This window comes from Geotrypetes seraphini, chromosome 1 (genome assembly GCF_902459505.1).
Source record: "Geotrypetes seraphini chromosome 1, aGeoSer1.1, whole genome shotgun sequence".
NCBI classification, from domain to species: Eukaryota; Metazoa; Chordata; class Amphibia; order Gymnophiona; family Dermophiidae; genus Geotrypetes; species Geotrypetes seraphini.
This window is the reverse complement of record NC_047084.1, coordinates 502,517,719-502,530,288: the sequence shown is the minus strand read 5'-3', so window position 1 is coordinate 502,530,288 and position 12,570 is coordinate 502,517,719. Positions and strand designations below refer to the sequence as shown.

At 39.3% G+C, this 12,570-nt stretch overlaps 1 protein-coding gene across 3 annotated transcripts in view; it reads right to left on the bottom strand.

The window, feature by feature from the left end:
* Window positions 1-12,570, bottom strand: part of TUT7 (terminal uridylyl transferase 7) — a 317,026-nt gene that overhangs the window by 262,708 nt on the left and 41,748 nt on the right. For all 3 annotated transcript variants that reach the window (XM_033927693.1, XM_033927688.1, XM_033927701.1), the window contains exon 3: window positions 1,169-1,347. In XM_033927693.1, the coding sequence (XP_033783584.1) occupies window positions 1,169-1,347 (179 nt within the window). The remainder of the gene's footprint in view (window positions 1-1,168; window positions 1,348-12,570) is intronic.

Below are 12,570 nucleotides of genomic sequence, written 5' to 3'. Positions count from 1 at the left end.
ATCCATCAAAATTGGCTCCTTGGAAGGAACCATGAGAGCCTGTTGCCCAATCTCCAGAAGTGCTCCTTCTGTATCTACTCTATCCTATCACAAACAAGGATAGTAAGAGCCAACTGCGCTATAAATTTGCCAGCTCTCCATACCATGCTGCATCTTCCTCCTTTCATGAACCCTACCTCAGCTACCTAACAAAACTCCTGGTTGATGGGAAAATAATTACAGCCAGGAAGTCTAGCATAGGCCTGCCTCAGTCATCCCCTACTTGCCTGTCTGTTCAATTATATTAACAAGCAGCACCCAATTACCAGCAAGTGTCCTTTTTTAACTTGAAAAGTTAAGGCAAAACTGATAGTCTGCAAAAGGGTAGAGCCCAGGGGAAAAAGCAGGGGAGGAAAGGAATACATTACTCAACCCTACCAGAAGAGGCCTCTTAGGGTTACCCCAGCTGGCCTCATAAGCAAAGCACACGGGCTAGAGTTTGGGGCCCTTTAGGAAAAGATACCTCCACATGTGACCAGAGGAACATCCATGGACCACTCCTTGAGAGCAAGGCTCAACCTCAAGGACTACAGGCTATGGGCTGTATCCTGGGGAGAAAGGTCTTTTCAAAAGAAATCCTGCCACACCAGTCAACTTGCACCATTTTTCTGGAGACTGAGAAATACTGGGAATAATACAGGTTATACCACCTGTCATCTGATGATGTCATTAGAATATTCAAGTTTCTACTTCAATCTGTCAATTTGGACTAATCTAGGAGGATAAGGAATAAAAGATAAAAAGTGTGCTAGAACATGATAACCCTTCTGTTCAGTAAGTGACAAAGCAACTAGTCTTCTCTTTAATATATTGCCATTAAATCTGTCCACAAATTCCAATATTACATTTAGTTCTCCCAAACCAGGTACTTCAGATCTTGACATCATTTTTACCCTTTCCATTCTAAACAAGTCCTAGTTTACAATATAATTAGGATGCCAAGCCTAATAATAATAATAAAAACATTATTACAGTGTGTCACAGAGCTCTTGCCCCTCTGTAAAATGAAATCTTCCACCAGGAGAAGTCGACAAATCACTATGCATGCTGAGGAACTAATCAGCAACACTAACCTGTGAGCAAAGATCATGAAAGCATAGTACATAGAAGTCCACAAAACAGCACTTACCCTTTTGAGCCGGTAAATATAGTCCCGTCTCAGCCGATCTTCAGCCTGCTGCAAACTAAGCAACTCCTTCTTGGACAAGGCAGACTCATCTATGACAGGGCTATCCACATCTACTTCAGGCTGCCGCTCATCCCGCCGCATCTTCCGGGGCTTCTTTGGTTTCTTCTGATTCATGGTATCTAGAAAAACAATGTTTGTCCTAAGACAAAATTTGCACTAAGAAGCACAAGAGCTCTACAAGAACTGGTGATTAGGTGTAGCACCAAAAGGTACTATTTATTCATTGCTAGTGCTTAAAGATTTCAACAGAACTTTTCAAAAGTTTAACATTACACTGGTAAGTAGTTAATTTTATCATTATTGTGTGAAGTGTATTAGTATTTATTTATAAAAGTTATATACCATTTTAAGAATAAATTTAAAGTGGTTTTCAAATATAAATAAAATCAATTACTCATTAAAATGGATATTTACTGCTTTACTTGTCTGACGGTGCATGGGACATGCTGTAGATGGGTAGGATGGGGCCGAGTAGATCTTGTGAATAAGCAGTTAAAATTGACAGTGTACATGACATTTTTCCCCCACCAAAAATTCAGCAAAAATCTTAGTATTTGCCAGATTCAGCAGGATGCAAAGCAAATGAGAGTAAAGAACTGTCCATATACCAGAATAGAACTCAGAAGAAAGTGGCAGATATCACATTAACAATTTTTGATCCACCATTTGATTTCATATCCACACTTCTACCTGAAACTGCCCACCAGCTTTCTTCCTCCATTGCTGTCTTCTTTTTGGACTTTTCTACTCCCCCTCTCATCCTCCTCTTTGCTACAATACCTGGTTTAGAAACCAGATTAATGCCTAGCTTTTATGGAGCCTCTAAGATGGTCTGTACAAATCACTGACTGTAATTAGAGCCTTAAATTGTTATAATAGTATATCTTCACTCTAAGTAAATATTACTTCAATTCAATCCAATTCTTATATACTTTTATACAATCTTAATGCTTTCTTAATCTAAAGACCTCAGAAACACTCCTCCACTGTCCAATACGTGATTTCTGTTGGTGGAGAGAATTGTGTTAAATCCTCATAGGTCTAGGTTATATTGCTTTTTAATCTTTAATCTATTAATAATTTTTACCAATATGTAATTTTTAACATGATTTAAATATAAGTTTACTTATCTCAATGGCTGTTTAAGTCTTTTAGTGCTTATTAGCATACTGAGCGGCTAGACCTCACATGTTTCGCTATGGCTTAATCTTAAGCAAGATTTTATGGATTGCATATTTGTTTTCTCCTAGTATATTTTATGCATTTAATGGCCTGTTTATGGTTTTTATATTATTTATTTGGCTTATGTGCTATTTCTATACCACACTCTGAAAGCACTAGTATTGACTGTGTTTTTATATATAACACTGGCCGACACTCATTTTGGTGCCTCAAATGTTAGACCTTCCGATTCCAAAAATGGCTCTATGTTTTGAGATACAGCACATGTGCCATATACCACTTTTCACTCTGCTCACCAATTTAAAAAAAATCAAGATATTTTAATGTAGTGTTTAAATTAATATCTTTTAAGCATGAAGGAAACACATTAAATATTAAAAGGAAAACTACTGCCATTATGCATATACTCAAGAACTGGAAATCAGCTGATTTCCTTCTGGTGGAACTCTCTCTGCCTCTATCAAAGATAAGAACAATATGCTTTTGAAAAACGATGTATATCCAACTATCCTCATGCTATTCAGGACACTTCTCAACATGGAAATTTTTAGATCAGTTTATTCATTCTAACTAGCTGGCCACTCCTGTTCTTTTCTTGTTTTCTAGTTTTTCTTGTTTCTCACTTCTCACGACAGTCTTCTTTCCTCTTTCCTTTTCTTTGTTTCCTTTCATCTTTTCCTTGAAGCTCATATACCTTCCCTTCCTTGTATTCTTTCTGATGACTTCTCAGTTTGATTTATTGCATCATTTATATTGTTACTTATGAATATTCATTTTGTACATGAATGGAAGTTCACTACATATTTTGTACATTTTATTTATGTTATGTTGTTTATAAGAAAATCTAATAAAAATCTTTTGAACTAAAAAGTGTACAACATGAAAATCTACTTATTTCATACTAAAAGCACACAAGTTTATGATACAAACTTTCCAGTCATTCGACACACAAGAAGCTCCTTTTGCAACTCTTCCGAGAATGGGATCTGCTAGGACAATCCCACATAAGATTCCAACAATAGTCTGCCATCGTGTTTGCATCCCATCTTCCTTGGTTTCCATTGTTTTTATGTCTTGGTGAAAGTTTTCACCTTGCTCTTCGCTTAACACCAAGATTCTCTGGAAAGCGATCTTAGTTAGCTTGAGGGAGTCCAGAGAAGAGCAACTAAACTGATTAAGGGTATGGAAAACCTTACATACACTGACAGACTGAAAAGGCTGGGGCTGTTCTCCCTGGAGAAGCGGAGACTCAGAGGAGATATGATAGAGACCTTCAAGATCCTGAGGGGCATCGAAAAAGTTGACAAGGACAGATTTTTCAATTTGAAAGAAACCACAAGAACAAGGGGACACTCGATGAAATTGAAGGGGGACAGGTTTAGAACAAACGCAAGGAAATTTTTTTTCACACAGAGGGTGGTGGACACATGGAACACCCTTCCGGAAGCCGTGATAGGAAATAACACAGTACAGGGTTTCAAGGAAGACCTGGATAGGTTCCTGGAGGACAAAGGGATTGAGGGGTACAGATAAGAGCAGTGGAAGGTTTAGAGATAAGTGTAGAGGTAGGTATAAAATTAGTCAGGGACTGCTGCTCAGGCAATATGCCTGATGGGCCGCCGCGTGAGCGGACCGCTGGGCAGGATGGACCTCTGGTCTGCCCCGGCGGAGGCGACTACTTATGTTCTTACTGTGCAGATAATGGACTTTAACACTCATGCTACAGCCAAGCCTGTTGAAATGAAAGAGCATATCCTCTACTAATTGTGTAGTTGTCTGCCTTCTTGTTGCCAAGAAAGTTTTTCACAACAAGAACAAATGAGGGCCAGGCACATGATTCGATTTCATTCATTGATGCTATGAAATGTGGGTCATTTATAAGTCATCTGATCTGTGGACCATCAAAAATTCCTGCCTTCAGTTTTTCCATAGTAAATCCAGGTAACATATGTGAACTATGTATTCAATATACGAACTGTCTTTATTCAAAGCCTTTACAAATTGTTTCACCAGGCCTAGCTTTATAAATAGTGGCGACAATATAATGCTATCTCGTGCTACCAAAGGTTCATTGATTGCATTTTGTCCTCCAACCATCATATATTCCCTCGAAGGCCAATCTTTTTTTGCCCAATGCTCATGTTTGGCTCTACTATCCCAAAGGCATAAAAAGCAACCATATCTAGATACTAAAGATGATGCAGTTTATCCAATGCAATTTTCTAAATGAGTGCCTCAAATAACTCCAAGAACAGGTCAAAAAGCCCAAGGCACCAAGAAATTTTTTTTTTCTGGCTTGTGTAATGTGAAGGCTGCTTCTATCAGATTTTTTCTTTTTTTTTTTTTAATTATGAAGATAGTGAGGAAGAATATCTACAACTAGACCCTCCCCATCTGGGAGACATAGGGATTATATTGCATGCAGTTAGTTGGCCCTTCGCAAACTATTTTATTATGTATGTTTTCAATATACACTGCCTAGAATTGTGAATAGTTGCAATCTACAAATATTTTAAATAAACTTGAAATAGGCGTATCTAACAATGCTTGACTTCCTGTTTTTCTGCACTTCACCTTCTGAATGGATCTTAGCAGGCAGAGCAGAGGGAATTCACAGTGCAAGAAGGACTATAAAAAGAAAGGAAGGATAGTAGTGGTCAATATTCCTAAGAGAGAAGGAAAGGGGTAATTAATGTAGCTCAGTATTAAAGTACTACCACTTAGAATTTTATATACCATACTTCCTTTTATTTAAAGTCTTCCTCCCTGACTCTACTCAAATAGCACAATGAAACTACATATGGACCAAAATTTAGCCGATAGCAATTAGCGTTATACCTGGAAATTCTATGCTGGGCCATGTCCAGGATTCGACATTGAAGATCAGGGTATACAGAGATATTAAGATTGTTTTATGTGGTCCTATTTATACAGATATCTGTCTGAATTCAAGAGGGCCTGGGTTGGGCATGTGGGATCTCTCAGAGAGACAAAGAGATAATGGTTACTGTGGATGGGCAGACTAGATGGGCCATTTGGCCTTTATCTGCCATCATGTTTCCATGTTTCTAAGTTAAGTACGGAAAATTAGCACTTAATAAGCTAAGTGCCAACTCCATTCCTGGAACATCCCCAAAATAGTCTGTTTCAGCTTGGGTGCTAACCAGGCATTCTCAGTGGCACTATTTTTATTGATAAGAATGCCTTTGTTACATACTAATCAGGTTGGTTTCTGAGTGAGACATAATATGAAAACATTTTTTGTTATCAAATAGTGGATGTCTTAAAAAGAGGACCTAATGAACATGAAAAGTTTTGTTTGTTTCACTTGACTTATCCTCTGTATCTGATACTGTGGATCATATTATTTTACTACAGTATTTATGGGATAGGGTTTTGAGGGGGAAGTTTATGGATGGTTTTCCTCATATTTACAGAATTGTAAAATACTAATGAAATGGGCTATTATATCTGAGTTCATCAGTTAAACATGAAGGTGCTTTAGGGGTCTACCCTGTTGGCTATAGTGTTTAATTTATATCTGAAGCCTTTATATGATGTTTTAAGAGAAACATAGAAACATGATGACAGATAAAGGCCAAATGGCCCATCCAGTCTGCCCATTTGGCGTAACCATTATCTCTTCCTCTCTCTAAGAGATCCCACAAGCATATCCCAAAGCTTTCTTTATTTCAGTCTCTTGTCTCCACCACCTCTTCCAGGAGACTGTTTCACGCATCTACCACCCTTTCTGTAAAAAATGTATTTCCTAGATTACTCCTGAGCCTATCACCTCTTAACTTCATCTTAAGCCCTTTCATTCTAGAGCAGTGGTCTCAAACTCGCGGCCCGGGGGCCACATGCGGCCCGCCAGGTCCTATTTTGAGGCCCTCGGTATTTTTATCATAATCACAAAAGTAAAATTAAAACAGTTTCTTGATCATATGCCTCTTTACCTATAAATTACAATATTATTATTAAGACTTAGCCAAAAGGAAAGATTTATAAACTATAAAGAGTTTTACTTCATGCAAAATTGTCATTTCTTTAATAAGACATTAACTATTTTTTTCTGAGGCCCTTCAAGTACCTACAAACCCAAAATGTGGCCCTGCAAAGGGTTTGAGTTTGAGACCACTGTTCTAGAGCTTCCTTTCAAATGAAAGAGACTTGACTCATGCGCATTTACACCATGTAGGTATTTAAATGTCTCTATCATATCTCCCCTCTCCCACCTTTCCTCCAAAGTATACTTATTGAGTTCTTTAAGTCTGTCTCCATATGCCTTATGATAAAGACCACACACCATTTTAGTAGCCTTTCTGTGGACCGACTCCATCCTGTTTATATCTTTTTGAAGGTGTGGTCTCCAGAATTGTACACAATATTCTAAATGAGGTCTTACAGAGTCTTACACATGGGCATCAATACCTCCTTTTTCCTACTGGCCATACCTCTTCCTATGCACCCTAGCATCTTTCTAGCTTTCGCTGTCACCTTTCAACCTGGTTGGCTACCTTAAATCATCACATACAATCATATCCAAGTCCAGCTCTTCTATCATGCACACAAGTTCTTCACTCTCTAAACTGTACTGTTTCTAATCTAATCTAATCTAATGCTTAGTTTTGTATACCAAGTCTTCAATCCAAGAAAGCTCGACTCGGTTTACAGTAGTTAGATAAGATAATGAAAATATAAAACAGTAATTAAATTAAGCACATAGTAACATAGCAGAGGTGGGAGAGGAATTAATTACCAAAGTGTTTGGTGAATAGGATGGTTTTCAGAGACTTGCAAAAGGATGAAAGTGTACTAAAACTTCATAAAAAGTGGAAGATCATTCCAAAGTTGTGTAAACTTGAAGGACAGAGATTGATCAAAAGCTTTGGTTCTTTTGATACCTTTATTAGATGGACAAGATAGCTTAAAATTGTTGATCGCCCCTTGCAAAAAAGAATCTATAAAGATTCCAAGATAGAGGGACTAACGGAGAGAAGATGCCAAAGAGAATTTTGAAAATAACACTGGCATATTTAAACTGGACTCTAAAATACACAGGAAACCAATGCAGATTATAAAGTAATAGTGTCACATGATCAAACTTACATTTCCTAAAAATCAATCTGGCAGCAGTGTTCTGGATCAATTGTATTCTAGAAAGGCAATTTTTTGTAATTCTGAGATAGAGGGCGTTAAAGTAGTCGAGATGAGATAAAATAATCAACTGTACCAGAATGGAAAAATGTTATTGATGGAAAAACCTTCCTCAGCATATGCAGATTGAGAAAAACTCTCTTTTACTGAACAAATTCTTAGATAACTGTTGGAATTGTGAGACTGCTGTGTGCGAAGCATAAGAGTCAGCTTCTGGTGGCTTATCACACAGGCATAGTTGTGGAACAGCATGTATCTGCTTCTGCCTCTTACTGTGTTGGCAGGGACATATTATAGCCTACAAGTGACCAGCTGGAACTGAAATTAATTGAGCTGATATAATGTGCATGAGGTTTTGCAAAATTGTCACGTTTTTCGCCCTGTGGCAGATACTGCTAATTCATGTTCATGTGGTCAGCAAAAGATGATCACACCCTTCTGGGACATTCTGAAACCTTCCTGAAACTTTCAGAACAATGTATTGAGCAATAGTGGGAGGGACAACACTTACCCTCTATATAAGCCAAATTGCACATTAGAACATCAGGCTCACTGGCTACTGCAACATCAGACCTGAAGGACGTCATCACCTGCTTTGCGCCTCTCCAAGAGACCTTGCCGCTGAGTGGTAAACCACCTCTGTTATTCCTTGGGATAGTAAAAATAGCCTGTCTTTGAGGCTTAGTGAGGGCTGTTGTGTGTGTTTGCTCCACTTGGTAGATAAGCAATAATAGCTTTCCTCTCTTTCATGCTGCATAACTTTCATATAATTCCCATTTGCTCATGTGTGTATGCTAATTTGTGCTGTAAATAAAAGCTTCTATTTTTATAATACAGTAGAATTTCAGTTAGCCGGGGCTGTTAACTGAGGCTCTCACACAATCAGCAAAAAAAAAAAAAGTGTCCCCCCGAAGCACTAGCAGCAGCATCCTGAACTGCAAATCCTCCCTTTCTCAAGCCCCGAAGCAGCTACAAATCCCCTTCCCTTTCTCCCCGAAGCACCAGTTTGGCAACAGTCTTTAACCACAAGCCCTCCTCCCTCAAGCCCAGAAATGGCAGAAGTAGCCTGCGGTCCTGGGCTGGTCCAAACTCACTCGCTCCCTTCCTCCCTCTTTCTCTTCCTTACCCAAAGCACAGTGGCGAAAGAGGCATCTCAGGCTCAAATACTTAACTTTAACCAGATCTATATATAGGTCACAACTTCTCCCTTTCACTTTTTAGGCCTAGCCTTATTTGTAAAACATTTTCAATTACCCTCCTGATGTTGTTTTTTCCTTAAATGTTCTTCTACTTTCTTTAAAAAATTGTAGTTCACCCCTCTTCCCTTATGTTTCGCCAATTGTGTACATAGATTGTATGTTTACTTGTATAAATTGTTTTACTTTGTCCCCCCCCCCAATTTTTTATTATTATATGCATTGAAAATATTTGACACTGCGTTTATATTAAACTTTTAATAAACTTGAAACTTGCATAAGCTGCTCACGGCGAGCTTACTCTGATGATCACGGCTTTTCCTCTGTGTCACTTCCGACGGGCCCTGTTAGAGATAGCAATGAGCAGCCTGTTTTGAGGCTGCCTCCTATGATCACTGCACTTTGGGTAAGGAAGAGAGGGAGGGAGTGAGGGGGTTTGCGACTCAGGACTGCCACCTGCTTTTACCACTTCGGGTTTAAGGGGAGGGAGGAGGGCTTTGTGGCTCAGGACCACTGTTTCGCTGGTGATTTGGGGTGGAAGGGAGGGGGAGAATTGTGAGTGTGTTAGACAAGTTTCTTAACACACTCTCAATTAACCAGAAAAACAGTTATCCAGTATCCACCAATCTACTCTACATGGCCTGGGTTATTACTTGTTAGGATTTGACTGTGCAGGGTAAAACTTGGATTTAGGGGATATAAATCAGAATCCTACATACATGCAGTGCCATTACATATATACTTACTCCCTGAACACTAGTTCCTAGAGCACAGGTGTCAAAGTCGGTCCTCGAGGGCCAGAATCCAGTCGGGTTTTCAGGATTTCCTCAATGAATCTGCATGAGATCTATTTGCATGCACTGCTTTCAATGCATATTCATTGGGGAAATCCAGAAAACCCGACTGGATTCCGGCCCTCGAGGAGGGACTTTGACACCCCTGTCCTAGAGGATCAGGAGCACTGTAGGTGCCCCCTGAACATGTGATCCCTTATCAGCTTAAAGATCACTTACATGTGGAGGTTCCACTAAGATACAAGTGAATGGATAACAGATAAGATAAACCCTGTTTAAATACTTTGCTTTTTGGGTAAGGGCTAACTTTTCTGCTAGAGCTCAGGCTGTGTTAATATCACTAGTACACTGGACCTCTTCCCAGAGTATGTTATCTTTGTTTACAATATACAAGGTATATATTTTATTAACAATTCTGCTTTGGCAGTATTACATTACATTAGTGATTTTTACAGTATTCCCAGCAAGACAAAGATAAATGGCTGTTTCTTAGCTGTAATACGCCAGAAGGTACTGCCCTGAAGCTGGGAGTGCTCTTTTTAAATGCTAAGCACTGCTGATGAGACTGCTTCATACCAACGTAATCACTGGTGGAGAGTCCCATTGACTAGAGAATGACACGGTGACAAAATTCATCACCGTTCCCGTCCCTGGGGATAACCACGAGAAACCATCTTCATGTCATTCTTTAAGGAGAGAGGGAAGAATCGGAGTTTGAATGGCCACAACCACTGACCCGCAAGCTTTGCTTTGAAGAATGTTGGTATAGAAGGAGTGAGGTTGAAACAGACACTAGAAAGTGACATGGGATTATTTCCCGCGGTTATCCGCGTCATTCTCTACCATTGACCTAAATTAATTAACTAATAAAAGCTTGTATAATATATGCTTTTAAAGCAAAGCACAGAATTTTAAAGTTTGTTCCTCTGCTATACATCTTAGTAGATCCTTTAGCGGAACATTCTATCCTTGAGAGATTTCCTTTTAAAATTTATGCACGCGGTGATAGAGACCTCATTAACACTTTCGGCTCCTTTTATTAAGGTGCGCTAGCATTTTTAGTGCATTCACAAGATTAGCGCGCGCTAGCCGAAAAATTACCACCTGCTTAAAAGGAGGCAGTAGCGGCTAGCGCATGCTAAAACCGCTAGTGCGCCTTTGTAAAAGGAGCCCTTTATTACACTGCTGAACATGATTTCTAATATCACCTTTATTGTATGCTGTAGATAATCTCTAGTGACATATGGTCAAATTTATTTCCTAGCTCTGATTAGAATATTTGTTTATCCCAGTATTAAACAAGTGGACATTCAAGATGGCAAAGATTACCTTCCCGATTCATTATCTTCCTGTCACATTACTCCTTGATTATATTGATTATTTAATGGAAAATATTATAAATATCACAGAAGAGTTTGAAGATGTTATAAAACATCATCGAAGTATTTCCAGAACAGCTGTTACCAGGTTCAGGTGCACTGATATTAGAGTTAAATTGACATGGGAAGTAATAAAATTCGATGACAAGGTTGTAGATTTTCCAGACCTTGTGGCAGGTAACCCTTTTAGAGTTTTGGGTAAAACTTGGGATCCTAATAAGGCTGTTTAGGCAACTCTCAGCTAGCAAGGATATCCTATATTCAGAACTCTTTGAGAAATTCCTACAGACCTTTGATATAGGAATAGTTAACCAAACAGGGGAGGAAGATGGATTTTGGGGAGACCTGATGAGGGAATGTATCTTTGAGCAATTTAAAGGGTGATGCCATGACTGGCCTGGGCCTCAGGTCCCCTGCAGTGATAAACCAGATGTACCAAATCACAAGTCGGTTAAGAGGCATGCATCTCCTAACTCACTGTAAATTATATAAAACTGCCAAGAATGTTTCAACATTCACTGGGTGACCGAGTTTACACTAGTGAACTCTAATAATTAATGACTCTTCATGATGTCTAAACAAGTACCTGAAAAAAGGCACCTGGAACTCCTGACTTGGTAACCTTGGGTTCAGGCCACTTTTTTATTCTGTACATTGTATCAATTTTTTTTATTAGCTACTCAGACTCCCAGTTCTTAAATAGTCTCTCTCATGACCCTAAGTAAAAGGCACCTTGAAACAGTCAACTGGTGGCAATTTATAGTCAAGAAGTTCAGAGTGAGGTTCTTCCTCTGTCTCAATTTTGAAGAGAAGAGCTTGACCCATTTTCTTTACAAAGCTGGTAAGGGATACACTCTCTGGTGGAGACATATCTTTAATGCGGAGGAGAAGGATCAAAGGGTATGCCATAGGATTCTTCTGCTGAATTATCTGGTAAATCCTCATCTGAGTGGTTGGAGATATCTGAATCAGACTCTTCTAAATATTCCCTTCTAGGAAAAACAATGAATGTGCGTTGAAAGGATTATGCATCAAGGCGTGTTGAGGCATGGGTTGTTGCTCTGACCCATAATTCCTCTGTTGATGGTGCATGCATGGAATGGATCTGTGCTGACCCCGATGGCTCGACCTCAAGCGGGGATGCATGACCTCATCCTTGATCGAAACCTCTGCATATTCTCGGGCTGTGCTGAAGCAGGCACAGACGCCTTTAAAGCCTGTGTAGACTGCATCTGCAGTAGCCCCAAAAGCTCTTGTTTGAACATAACCCAGATCTCCTTCTGGAGAATCAACATCTGCACCGGAAAAAGACATTGGTATGGGAGAAGTTTGTAGTGTATGTTGTCTGGGCACGGGAGACCTTAATTTTGAGGCACACCTGGAAGGAGACATGATCTGCAGCAATGGAGAGAGATCCATGGTTGCTTACTGTGCATCGAGGAGGTGAACGCTTGTGATGTCGTCATACCATGCCTAGAAGAGGAGGAATGTTTGTGCTTCTTAGCTTTCTTACAAGAAGCATGGACAAAGACAATGTTGAATATTGTCTCTGCAGAAAGTCTGAGGTTTGAAACTGTCTATTCAGTATCAGTGTATGTAGTATCGATATTGCTGAGCATACATATGGTCCCAAA